The sequence below is a fragment of the Perna viridis genome, chromosome 8, assembly GCF_037379345.1.
Source record: "Perna viridis isolate PV_CMFRI_1.1 ecotype Kerala chromosome 8, ASM3737934v1, whole genome shotgun sequence".
In the NCBI taxonomy this organism is placed as follows: domain Eukaryota; kingdom Metazoa; phylum Mollusca; class Bivalvia; order Mytilida; family Mytilidae; genus Perna; species Perna viridis.
Genome location: NC_142452.1, coordinates 45,338,996 through 45,353,142, shown reverse-complemented (window position 1 = coordinate 45,353,142; position 14,147 = coordinate 45,338,996). Strand labels below are relative to the sequence as shown.

Below are 14,147 nucleotides of genomic sequence, written 5' to 3'. Positions count from 1 at the left end.
TTTTTGAACTATCAATATGAGCGATTGTGCACTTGTGGTGATCTATTTTTAAACCAAGTATAAACCTAAGATTTCTAAATTCAATTTTGAAATGTCTGCCATGTTTGGAACTTTTTAATCTTTGTGTAACGAGCAAATAAAGAAGAGTACCATTGAAGTGTTGCTGAAAAAAAATGCATGCTATGAGATTAGCTTATTTCTGTTAACAGTAACTTTTCGAAGGTAAAAAGACGGAATGGTTCAATTAACTTGACAAAAACATATTGCAAATTTAGATCAGAAAAGGAATTAAAACCGACGTGGTCTTATTGTTAACAAAGTGTTGTTGATTGTATAGCTTAGCAGGGGTCATATCCCGTATCCCATATATACAATGAAAACGGTCTTAACTGAAACCATTTTGGACTTTAAAGTGGTTCAGATTACCAAGTTTTGATACGAAGGAACTTGTACGAATGACTGGTTTAAACATGTTTCGGATTATTTAGTGTCCGGTTAAGACAGGTTTAGGATTATTTAGTGTCCGGTTTAGACAGGTTAAGGATGATTAAGAATTTGGTTTAAACAAGTTTTTTATTATATTATTGTCGGTTTAGGCAGTTTCGGATTATTCAATGCCCGGTTTAGACACTTTATATTATTCGGTGTCTGGTTTAGACATGTTTCATCTTATTCAGTGTCCAATTTAGACAGGTTTCGGATCATTAAGTGTCCGGTTTAGACAGGTTTTGGATTATTCAGTGCCCGGTTTAGACAGGTTTCAGATTATTCAGTGTCCGGTTAAGTCAGGTTTAGGATTATTTAGTATACGGTTTAGGATTTTTAAAGTCTGGTTTAGACAGGTTTCATATCATTTTATGGTCGGTTTAAGCAGTTTCGGATTAATCAGTGCCCGATGTAGACAGGTTTCAGATTATTCAGTGTCCGGTTAAGACAGGTTTCAAATTATCCAGTGTCCGGCTTAGATTTGTTTAGGATTAATAAGTATCCGGTTTAGATAAAATTAATATTATTCTGTGTTCAGTTTAGACAGGTGTCGGATTATTCAGTATCCGGTTTAGACAGGTTTATGATTATTAAGTGTCTGGTTTAGGCAGGTTTCGGATTATTCAATGACCAGTTTAGACAGGTTTCAGATTGTTCAGTGTCCGGTTTAGACAGGTTTAGAATTATTCTGTGTACGGTTTAGACAGGTTTAGGATTCTCTGTTTGATTTAGACAGGTTTACGATTATTCTGTGTTCGGTTTAGACATGTTTCGGATTATTCAGTGTCCGGTTAAGACAGGTTTTACTATAATTATTTTCTTGTTGCTTTTGAGTCTTATCGATTTAATTGAGGAGTATTGTGTCAAGCGGCAGAATTTTAAAGCGAAGCTGTACATAGCAACTTGAAAAAAAAATATGTTGAAAGAGCAATCAAGGGAACCAAGGTTATTGCGGTAATTAAAAGAATGTAATCCAGGGACAAAGACCAGACATGGAAGAGTAATAAAGGGAACCAAGATTAAAGCGGTAATCAAAAGAATGTAATCCAGGGACAAAGACCAGACATGGAAGAGTAATTAAGGGAACCAAGATTATAACGGTAATCAAAAGAATGTAATCCAAGGACAAAGACCAGACATGGAAAACAAACATACACAACAAAGAACATCATAAAATCATACACACAAAGTAACAAAAGCAAATGTGCAACTCGGACGCTACTAAAAACTGAAACACCCATAAAATACAAGCACTTTGTTATTATATATAAATACGTTTTTACCTACACTTGTTTTAGGCGAATTATATGTCATATGTGATCGATTATTTACAAACTCTGTGATCAGTTTTTAATATGTATATTAGAGCACCGTCATAAATCTATTTTGAACTTTTGTGTATATAGATCTCTAGGAAGATTTACATTCTTTTGATATCTTTTATATGATAACTGAAGACAAATTTATCAAGGCCTTTAAACAACATTCACAAATTTTAAGCAAAAATTGACAAAATAATTCTACAGATGCAAGTAGAAAAATATGTTTCATTGTGTTTTCTTGTTTCTGTTAATTTTTTTCCTTGGTTTGTGAAATTTTATTCTTGTTTTGTTGATTTCTTATCTCTTTTTTTGTTTTTTTGAGAGTCAGATAAGAGCCTCTCACGCGATCACACGAAATAAAGGAAGGAAAGTCAGATGCCTCTCGCACGATTACACGAGTTAATTACCATAAGCGGTGACCTCGTAATTATTTCATGTAATACAAGATTAGTTTAAAATGTTTATTTGTAATGAACAAGATGTACAAGACAAAAGTAAAATAACTATACCTATGCAATCATCTACTAAAATAATAATAATTACAGTTCATCACTGAGGCTAAACTAGGTTTAACAGTAAATTCGAAACAGTAAAAATGCGTAATGTAATGCGATGTGGTGTGATTTGATGTGACGTCATATAAAATGTGATGTGATGTGATGTGATCTGATGTGGTGTGGTGTAAAATGATCTGATGTGGTGTGGAATGACGTGATGTGTTTGGATGTGATGTGCTGTGAAGTGATGTGATATGATGTGGTGTGGTGCAATGTGATCTGGTGTAATGTAGTGTGGTGTGATGTTATCTGATGTGATGTGATGTGTTGTGATGTTATGTGATTTGATGTGATGTGATGTGATGTGATGGGGTGATGTGATTTCTACACTAGAGTACCAACACAAATCTAACAATAAGAATCTTTTTGTGCATTTTTGCTCACTGTAGGTCGCTCATTAGCTTGTTTCGTTATCGCACTGTTTGAAAAATGGCATATAAAATAGTAATGAAATACATGTCAAACACCACGGTCTGACCTTATCAGAACAATTTAGGAGCTGGTCTGATAGAAGTGTTAGAAGAGCCGCGTTTTAAATTATTTTGTGACACTTACAGTTCTGCGGATGACTCTGCTGACAGATTCGCTGAGAGGTTAAAAAAGTCTATTTTCATTTCTTGACCAGTTGCTTTAGATTTCTTTTAGATTTTAGACATAACATTTTATGGGCAATTCGACATGTATTTCTAGAAAAGCCGAGGATGTTTACCATTCCAGTACACCTAATCCAGTTTTTAGTGGAGTCCCGGATGCTCATTTGTTTCTAAGTGTTTGTCATTTACGTTATTTCGTGTTCTTTGTTGTGTGTCTTTTTCCTCTGTCTAGTTATACCGGAATTTTGTTCTTTTTGATTAACATTTTAAACCGGCATTAGCGGTAGTGCCTACCGACATAAAATGTGGGCGGAGCTTATCAGGTGATAACGATTATTCTGTGTGTATAAATAGAATCAAAACAAATCCTGTCATGAACAACAACAAAAGGCGCATGGTTAAATTGATCATATTATTTTAAAGACATGAATAATAAGGCAATTGACTTACTTTCAATTATTGAATGATATGAGTGATCATAATTCGAATGCCGTGCAATTCTCGTAAAATTAAGCAGAGTCGTATCAATTTTTTCCGCGTGTTTCATTAATACAAGAACATTCCAAGAAGAAGAAAAAATACACGACGATATTTCCAATATAATTATACATAAGTCGTTAAAGTCATTAAACTGCGTGTTTATTGACGTGATTTGAATTTAATTGCGTTCCGATTCCAGTAAGGCTTTAAAATGCACTTCAGCAGACGAACGAACATTAATTTCGACTGTACAAATGTTCCGTAATCAGGTTCCAAATATCTTTAGTGTAATCTTGGGTTTTACGCCTTAACACACGTTTCTCAGTCCGACGACGTGGATGGCGCGGATATTCAACTAGTGAAACTGACGTACATTTTCTGTCGCTGTTCTCGTTCCAGTCCAGTATAGCCATTTGTGTTCGTCGCTTGTATTCTGCGTCACCAAAAACTATACGCTTGTCGTGAAATATTATACGTGCATTATTAAAAGACTCTACATAGTGAGTATCAATGCATTCTACGTAATCCCGTGGAGTCTTGTAAAGTTACAAATTGTGAATTGCTCTTTTTAACAACTTAATTGGGACTGGATCCGTCAGAAGGGTTTTGCTAAACGTATACGAACTTTCATTTTGACATCGGGATGACGATGAACAATATGAATGGATATCCTGGTAATGGAAAACAATGTTGTCCAATAAAAACTTAAGTTTCTCGGCAGATCCATCACAGTTTTTCATTGCATAGTTACAGTGCGTTTTTATAGACGCTGCCTTATCACTTAATTATTCATGCAACTGTACACAATGATACCTCTGAGGACCATCGCACACTTTTTTAACTTCCCTATTCATCCCTTTTGTAACATGCCATGTATCGTTGGCATTTGTCACAAGGGGTTGTTCACACTTTAAATACTTATTAACAACCATGTTCCTATCATGACCGTGTATATTCACATTCACATCACATTCCTCAAAATGTTCGTAAAGTTTTCTAACACCAACATTTCATGCCTCTGACTGATGTTGTCGTAATTTTTTGTCACAACAACGGAGCCAACAACTTCATGGGTTTTCATTCCTAGTGCAATCACGTCGGAGTGACGGGCATTTCTTCTCCACCCATGTCGAGCATCCGAAATTATTGTAATACCGTAATAATTCTTGTCATTTTCTTGGCATTCTAAAACTGTTACGACAGTTTCATTTTCACTTGCATCACGGATATACTCTTCCGCAATTTCCTCAGTTTTTTTCGCAATAAATTCCTTGGAGCTCGTTAAAGAATGAATCTGAGAGACACCCGATACCTACGGCTTTTGCGAAATGTTCATATTGCAAATAACGGAAGCCAGAAGTGAAGTCCCCTTGCATCACCCTTAAGTTGGCAATGAATTTCCCAACGGGCAGACGAGATGTATCAATTCTAAAAACATGTTCGTCCTTACAAAGAAGTGAAATTTTACCGATGTGTCCATACTATTCAACACTTTTTACATCTACAAATTTGGTGCACTGTCTACAATGTCCTTGGATACCGGCTGACAGGTTTTGAATAGCGGATTCAGTTGTAAGGTAGATAGATTCATTGCATTGATCTTCCGAAGATAGTAAGTATTGTGGAAAAATTTCGGTTTCATTTGTGGCAGTATATGAAGATTGGTTGCTATCCTTATGTCCATGGTGTTTCAGGAAGACATCGAACACACTCGTCAGAACCGAACCTGCGCCTTAGTTACTCTAGAGACTTTGTCACCAATTTTGCGCGATCAATTTTATTTAAAAGGTGAATTTTAGACTCTTCCGTTTGTACATAGAATCGTAAGGTCCGACGACAGGCAAGACCTCTTGTAACTTTCTTTTTTCATTCCTAACTCTCATTTGTTCTCCACTGTCTGATTTTCTCTTTTTTCTTCCAATCTCACGACGATTTTCATCTCTTATTCTCTCCATTGCGTTACTTATACTATGTTTGCGGTATTTGAAAATGAAAATTGCGCTTTCAAGTTCAAGTTTCAATGTAGGACGCATCTATTACAAGAGTTATATTTTTTTAAATTTGAGCAATTTTTATTTAGTTCGAAAATGTTTGTGTTATTACATATATTGTGTGATTTCAGTGAGCTGTGTGTAAATCGAAAAATCTTCGAATAAATTTGTCAAATATGTTTTTAACCTATGTCCCGTTACATTTTCAAATATAGAATAATTCCTCAAAGTTCATGACTCTATATCTATGGAATATACTATTATAAGAATAAGGTCAATAGTGCATTGTCATGCATTGCCGCCAAATTAAAACAAAATACGTTTCATTACTTTTATTTTATAAATGAAAAACTCCTGAGATTTCCTCGGCGAAATATACAAAGATCATAGTTTCAGGCATTGGAAGTATAGTTCTTTTTGTTTCCAAATAAAACAAAATACCATAGATTAAAACAACGAAGTCACCCAATACTCATGTTACCTAAATTCCACAACACCAATATCATAAAGGTTCAAACGAAAAGCGCGCGTAATCACGATATTTATTGTTTCAATGGAAGAAAAACGAGAAGTCACAATAAACGTAACAAAAGATCAATGGGATACTGTTGAAGGAATTTACAATTTTCATGGTTGGAGTTTAGAAGTTCTAAATAATAAATGGGAACAAAATACCGATGAATCTACACCAAATTCTGATGAGAGAACAAACGACTGTGGTGACACGCCAATCCCTCGTGTAATGACATCTTTTGACCTGTTGACAAATACACAGTCGGGACGGGTAAACACACGTGTTAGTTCCATTGGGGGTGCAAGACAATGACTTGAAAAATGAAGCACCTACTAATGTTGAAGAAGACCACGAAAGCACAACTATAAGTACAAGTACTTCACCAACTGAGTGTTTGCATTGTTTTTTTTTTATCCTTGTGTAATACATAACAGACAATCGTGGTTACCAGTGATTCCAGTCCGTCCGCACATGCGGAACCGAACAATACGAAAAACCAAATATAGAAAGTTTTGGCCATGACACTGATGCAACGTCATGGTGGTTTGAATGACGAAGTTACCAAATGAAAAAAAAACAACGTTTGCTTCGACATGACAGGAATCTTGACGAGTCATTGATTAGCTACGGAGAGATGAGGGACATGATGCCCCATTGTGTTTTAGAGGCTGTTCGTGAAATATATTCGAATCCTCCCAGTGTTCCTTACATGGGCCATAGTAGCTTTTATACGTAGTCTTGATTTGTGCCCCGTATTAACATAAACTAATTTATGCTGGCGAAAAAAATTGTGAAACATAAATTCCTTGTGCATATGAAACAAAATTATTGGAGTATGTACTTTCTGTGGATATAATTATGTCTTTTTGCTTGCTTCTTGAAATGGTAAGTTCGATTATTTACTGCCTACTATTCCACGTGGTATTATTTATATTTATCAGTACAGCATCCACGTGAATTTCATGACCGCAGGGTCACAGACTTCAAAATTTGAAATGGATCGTCAACTTTTTATGTTTTTGAGCTAATTTTGAGTATATATTCCTGGTTTTGCAAGAGTAATCAAGGAAACCAAGGTTATAGCGGTAAACTAAAGAATGCAATCCAGAGACAAAGACCAGACATGGAAAACAGACATAAACAACAAAGAACATAAAGTAACTAAAATCATACATACAAAGTAACAAAAGCAAATGAGCAACTCGGACTCTACTAAAAATTGGGAGTATGGACCAGGTGCACCGTTAGGGTAAGTCCTCTGCTTTTCTAGAAACACCCGCCGAGTTGCTCCTAAAAGGTCAAGTCCGGGGTAGACAAACGAGGAAAGGAAAACTATTGCAATTAGTAGTACCCAGATACACCAATTGAACATGGCAGACCATTATCTATTTACAAAAAAAGTCACAGAAAAGATTATCGTTAGTTAATGCTCTTTGATATAACCGTAGTCAAAATATTGAAGAATTCAAACGTTAGCTCCGCCCACATATATTTATACCACAGGTCCCGGTTTAAGATTCCTTTAATTCTGGTTTTATCCTATTGTAGACTTAAATTGAAATTCCCGAATCCAATAGAAAGCTACTGTACTACCACTATATACCATCCATATAACTTACAAAATATGAGATTTTACCATGAAAATGAACTCATTACTTTTTAAAGGCCATTTACATTTAGTTTATTCAAAATAGACATAGAAAGAATCTGACGACAACAGTTATGTACCCACACATGTATATTCAAAGTATACAAATTAATTATTAACCTGCATAATGCCGTTTAAAGTGCACAAATTTTAAAAGTACATTCGGAATCTCTTTTACTTGTATATGAGGCCTGTTTAATGAAACTTTCGAAAGGAATGTCTTAAGCCATCTCTTGGGACCAAAATTTGAACCATCTGATGACAATTTTAGGAATGTCTAAAACAATACAAGTCATTATATATCAAATTGGTGTTCAGACTCTTAAAGTAAGTAAAACATTAATGTAAAGTATGTTATATAATACACACATTTGTTTTATATCACTTAAGGTACACTGCTTTTGAAAATGTTCTTGTCCAGTGTTGAAATAATGAAAGAACCATGATTTAATATAGCGTATTGATTACTTAGTCTACATCACACCATTTTTACATAGCGTCCTGTGTATTTACGTAGTCTGTGCGATATTTACAGTAGAAAAATACTTTTTATGTTATGAAATAATAAAATATATTTTGACATAAAAACTACATTTGGTAAAATAACGAATTTTAATTATTTGACCAAATTATACGCGAAACTAATTTTTTGACAGTTTCCGCTTCATGAACCGCAAAGCGGTGTACGAACAGGAGCGTAGCTATGCCTAAATGATGTGTACTCAAAACAAATCATTAGGATCGCGCCTACCTTGGTGAGGTGGCATTACGACAGGGGGTCAGGGGTCGATGACCATTTTCCTGCACTTCAATTGTTGTTAGAAAAAATATATTCCATGAGTCTCCGCCGATAAAAGCCAGTCGACAAAGGGTAACATTGCACGCAAGCCCAGAGAATACATTGTACTAGTCAATGCATATTCAGACTATATTAGCAACACAAAAGAAGTCTCTAGTAGAAAAAAAGATTAATAGAGGTACCAGACAAAACAAAACTTACGTGTAATATGGTTTCCATTAAGAAACTTCAGACAAGAAGATGTTTGAGAACCATCCTCATAATGTATTAGCCCAAAGATAATTCCCATGTCTTTTGGCTTTTAGTCAGTATCACAAATTGCAATGACGGAAATCTACAGCATAAATTGCTAATATATCATCCACCGACACTGATGGAGGTATTAATTAGCTCCGGTGAACCATGACGATGTAAGAATTTCCCTACAAATGTGGTCCTGTCTGATCCTAACATTGCCATGCATACTGAACTAGTTACAAGACTTAATCGTGTGTTTTTTACGAATACATTTAAAGTTAAGAAATTACAGATTGCGTGAAACAGCCTTAGTACAAAATGTACGATACAAAACGGGATTTGTTTGTTTTGTTTTTTAGACCTTTTAGCAGTCTCTTATAAGTTCATTTTCGTATAATAAAAGCAAAATCTTAGTACAGTATCTTCATTTTTCGAAAAATATTTTAACACAAAATATTCATTATATTGTTAAGATTGATCTCTATTATGAGGCGTGTCATATAGGTTCCATCACAAAACATCACCACCACTTTCTGTTACATTGCTATTATAAAGTGATATCAAATTCATGTAAAAGAAACTGAGTTTTCTCCCTTTACCTTACGTTTGAAAAACGAATTTAAAAAACATTGTACTTTAACACATTTTATTCACATAAATAATAACGATTGTCTTCAATACTAACATTGCACTTTTATAATTTTCCCTTTTTTACAAAATTTACATTCAATATGTCTATTTACATTTGTACATAAAAGCTCTTAGCATGTTTATTTTCCGAATCCTAAGGAAAGACGATATCTGCTTGGAACCAGCACAGAATCAATCACATGAACAACTCCATTAGTGGCAGGTATGTCTGCTTGAGTAACGTGAGCAGCGTTCACAGCAACTCCCTTGTCTAAAAAACAAAATAAGGGAGCATAAAGATTAAAATATTGGTTGATAAATATTTTGGGGGATTAGAATTGTTTCAACGATTTGACATTCTTTGAGGGAATTAGGAAACCAGTTCAGTGTGCGCGCGAATTTCCGTCCTTTTTTGAAAAGTGTTTTATGCGTATTTTCCGATATTTCTGGGATTCTTAGGCATTCAAAATATACGTCGAATGTAAATAAATGGTTTGTAGAAACAAGCGGCTTCGTTATATGATCCTTAAAAAGTACTGTAGAATTATTATTTGTAGATTATTACATACTAAATAAACAAACAGGGTTCGATGCTGATTTTTGCACCGACATATACACTTTTCTTTCTAATTTAAGGTTTTGATAATTTTTGCCAATATTTATTCAGATGCATATGCTTTTCCTTTTACGCCTTAAACCATCAAGTAACGCCAAAGTGATCTTACTTGTGACGTGGATTCGAATTCTGTCATGGTGTTTATCAAGTGTTCTGAGGGGTTCTCTGTTCCAGAGTCCTTCTGAGTATTCTGTATGAGGAACAACGTGGTAAAGGAGAATATCTGAAATGGAAAACAACGTGGTAAAGAGGAATATCTGAAATGATTAACGATATGGGAAAAAGGGATATCTTAAATGTAAACCAACATGGAAAAGGGGAATTTCTGAAATGATGAAAATATGGCAAAAGATGATATTTTAAATGAAAAACAACTTAGTAAAGGAGACTATCTAAAATGGAGAACAACGTGTTAAAGAAAAATAATTGGAATGGGGAACAAAATATTGTAATGGGGAATAATTGAAATTGGAAACGACTTCAAATGGGGAACAACGTGGTAAAAAAATAATGTAAATAGTGAACAGCATGGTAACGGTGAACATCTAAAATGGGAAACAAGGTGGTAAAATTGAATACTGTGAAGCCACTTTAATTCGTGGGTACCAATTAAGGAAGAAACACCTGTTTGTTGATTCATGAATTCGTTGTATTGAGATGTTTAATATACACATCAATGGAAATCACCTTTTCGTTGGGAAACAAATTTTGTGGTTTGGCCTACCCACTAAAACTGGAATCAGTTTGGTAGAGAAAAATAGTTGAAATGGGGAATAGCGTGGTAAAGGAGAACTTAAAATAGGAATCAGTGTGGTTAAGGAGAATAATCTAAAATCGGGAGGATCTCGTTGAAGAAAAATATTTGAAGCGACAGAAATTTGATTAATATCAGTATAAGCAGAAGCAATTACAAATCTTTTAAAAAATCTGTGTAATGGAATATATTGTGATTTTTTTTTACAAATGAGCGTCTGACATTAAGAACAGTGAATAAAAAAATTGAAACGAACAAAAGCCAAACAAAAAGCATACAAAATTAAACAAAATATAATTTGTAAAAAGGATGAAAACACTTGCAGGTGCTATAAGGTTCAAATTCGTAAGTTTTAAAAGAAAGTCAATATCTAAAGAATGATATAAGCAAAATGAAAGCAACAGACAACAACGAAAATGAACTTACCTGTCAACATCCCCTTGTTGCTTGTTATTTTGCTTATGATATTTGATCCAAGTTTAGCAAAAGCTGCATTGGTTGGTGCAAACACCGTCAAGTTATTACCTGCACAAAAAGAAAATCATTTAATTGTTACAACTGTGTAAATAACGATCAATGTATAAATTGCTATTTGTATTAACACTGCCCATCATATTTCTTGATCTTTGGTAGAAGTTCGTAAAACCTGAGATAAATTATACGCGCTTGTACTTTTCAATCAGTACCAATTTGGTCGCAATGTACAAGTTATTACAACAACAATTGGTACAAGTAAAAATAAGTATATATGATTTACTGATTGGAATGGGTGAGAAGTGGCTGAAAATTTTATATTTTATCCTCCAATTTTGTTTTATTTTTAAATTAGGTTTGGATATTTTTTATTGTAGTCCTATTCAATTTTCAAATATCCCGATTTTTCTTGTTATCTTATAGCCGTTTTCTAATAATGTAAAGTACGCCAAGTACATGTTATGTACATGTACTTGCATTAAACTTACCCTGTAAAGCACTTGCAAGTGATGCAGACTGAACTTGAGCTAACAATGTACTAAAGTCTTTGTTGCCAGCTACAATGTCAACAATACTTCCGGTTGGTGGGGTCATGACCTTGTTAATAACATGGATCATTCCATTTGAAGCCTTCAGGTCGAACTTGACGACCTTTGACCCTTCAACTGTTACTGTATTTTGCTATTGGGTAAAATAAAGCAAATGATAACCGTGGATCATTTAAGAAAGAAAATTAGTCTTACAAGAACAAATAAGTTTAAACTTTTTGTTGCACTCCACTTGAGTTCAAAACGTTTTCTAACTTGTTCTACAAAGTAACCAGGGAAAGAACTTGAGATGGCCCAACTTCCCTAGCTTCAGGTTCATATTTGTGTATTATGACAAGTGTGAGAGACATCCAAATAAAATCTTATAATCGTTACTACTATTTAGAAATAAATGTTGCCCAATTACATGTACATGCATATGCATCTAACTTACTTGATTATGATGGTAAATATTGAATCTAAGTTTCGTTCCTGCCAAAGTACCCAGCTCGAGTTCATTTTTGGCAGCCGAGCTAGGAATACTACCAGCAACTACATGGTATTTCAGAAGTTCTGCTAGTTTAGCTGTGTCTTTGGTCAATTCAGCATCAGTTCCAAGAGCACCAAATGCAGCATCCGTTGGCGCGAAAATAGTAAAGTTTCCTGAAACGAATTCCTGAATATGCAATGTGGATATATATATAATGTGAAAGGTCGGTTTTAGTGCCAAATTGTTCGATGGATTATGTAACGACCCAACTGTCAACAAACTAAAGCAAACAATAAATACATAGACAAAATGAAAAACAGAATGTATATGATCATGATTCTCCAATTTAGACCTAATCTAAAGTCATCTGTCTCATAACTTGTCATTTAAAAGAAACGAACGATGTGAAATATTGGGTTGTCACTTAAATTTGGTTTACCAACAACAGCTACAAAGTAGTGGTAAAAATGTTTGTTTGTTTGTTTGTTTGTTGGGGTTTAACGTCCGAGCAGCAATATTTCAGCTATATTCAGACGATGAACATGAAATGGATGATAAAATGAACATGAAATGAAAAAAAAAAGGATGGGACACAAGGACAATAGGGTCGACAAATTTTGATTGCCACTGGAAAAGGGGGATGGGTAAGGTCGGGCAATTTAGCCTCCTGTGGCGGAGCGCAAAGGTTCTTACTCCTATCGAATACCACAGCAGGGTTCTTTAACGTGCGAGGAACGTGGCATCTTTCCCAACACGGTGCACCACTATGGTTTGCGGTCAGGTTTTCCGTATTATAGCCTGACAACCCCAGCATGTAACACGCCAGGGGTACCCCATTCAACCACCTGGAGCACACATCCCAGTTGCTCCGTGGGCAGAGCGCCTAGCCCCGGCTAGGTTTTTTAGCACTGTTTAGTCGTCTTATACGACAAGCTTAGCGCTGCTGCAGGCCTATTCTTTTAACACCCGGACTTGCACGGGGCGGTAAAAATGTAAACTTAGTCTGATATCGTTTGTAAATTTTAATTATACATTTGTTATACGTTTAAACAGAGTACAGATACAAAACAGTGGTTATGGTTATGATACTAGACTGTGTCAAAAAAATGTGGGGTTAAAGTAAAGAGGGTTTTATGATTATATGCTTAATTGTTTGTAAAGTATTGTTAATTTTTATATCTCTACAAATCACAAATCAGATTGCAACACTTTACTCTATTAATCAGATGAACTTGATTTGATTGATGAATTGCACTGCTCAAGACTACTATCATAAACTACTTACCCCCGAGCAGAGCATCAGCTAATCCTGCAGCCTTAACCAGATTAATTAGTCTATTCTCTCCGTCAGCTTGGAGTACCTCCACTACATTACCACACAAAACTTTCTCCACAACGAGGAGCAGAACCAAATATTTGAACATCTTCTGGATTACTAAGTCAGGAAACGAGTGTTTGTAGTCACTGATTCACATTTATTTATACTGGATTTTTATGTAAGGTTTGAAAACGTGGAGAAAACGCATTTCTGCTATTAGAAACGTGGTTATATTTCATGTCCATGGTTTGAAGATATTTTAATACACGTGGTGAAGACATTAGTATAGAAACTTTGGAATGTTAACATGTGTCTCGTGTAAAACAATGCCATGTTTTATCTCTATTTACACAATACTGGCCATCAGTTGGTCTCAATATGACCCAAAGGTTACCCTTCTATTACCGGTACATATAACTGTGGGGAATATAATTGGTTTTTCCTTGATTAGATGGACCACTACACCCTTTAAAATTTCCTGAGGTAGTTAAATTTCATATTTAATTGTTTAGCTATTTTCCTAGGAAATTACATCATCAAATATTGGCCTTTTAATAAAGAGAAAAGAAAACCTGATATGGCCAAACGCAACAAACGAACCAGCGTTTAACCTAATTACTAAATACTTTTAGAGATCAATAAAAGGTGTTCAACAAGTATGAACACAGTCACACCTTTAAGTTAGCCCTGAAGGGTCCCGACAACAAAGTC

General features: G+C 34.9%; 1 protein-coding gene across 1 annotated transcript; it reads right to left on the bottom strand.

The window, feature by feature from the left end:
* Nucleotides 1-9,397: 9,397 nt before the first annotated feature.
* Nucleotides 9,398-13,542, bottom strand: LOC148610697 (transforming growth factor-beta-induced protein ig-h3-like). The gene is made up of 6 exons (XM_088541642.1): nucleotides 13,404-13,542; nucleotides 12,079-12,291; nucleotides 11,590-11,772; nucleotides 11,054-11,152; nucleotides 9,983-10,096; nucleotides 9,398-9,528 (listed from the first exon to the last, which is right to left on the bottom strand). The coding sequence occupies exons 1-6, from the start codon at nucleotides 13,540-13,542 to the stop codon at nucleotides 9,398-9,400; spliced, it is 879 nt and encodes a 292-aa protein (XP_088397768.1).
* Between the last annotated feature and the right edge of the window lie 605 nt (nucleotides 13,543-14,147).

Bases quoted from the DNA above. Each gene is read 5' to 3' on its own strand.
- LOC148610697 (XM_088541642.1), bottom strand. From the start codon at position 13,542: ATGTTCAAATATTTGGTTCTGCTCCTCGTTGTGGAGAAAGTTTTGTGT. The intron at 11,773-12,078 runs GTTAGATGCATA...AGCAAAATACAG, and splicing joins TTACCATCATAATCAAGTAA to TAACAGTTGAAGGGTCAAAG. The intron at 9,529-9,982 runs GTAAGATCACTT...TTTGTTTTTTAG, and splicing joins AATTCGAATCCACGTCACAA to ACAAGGGAGTTGCTGTGAAC.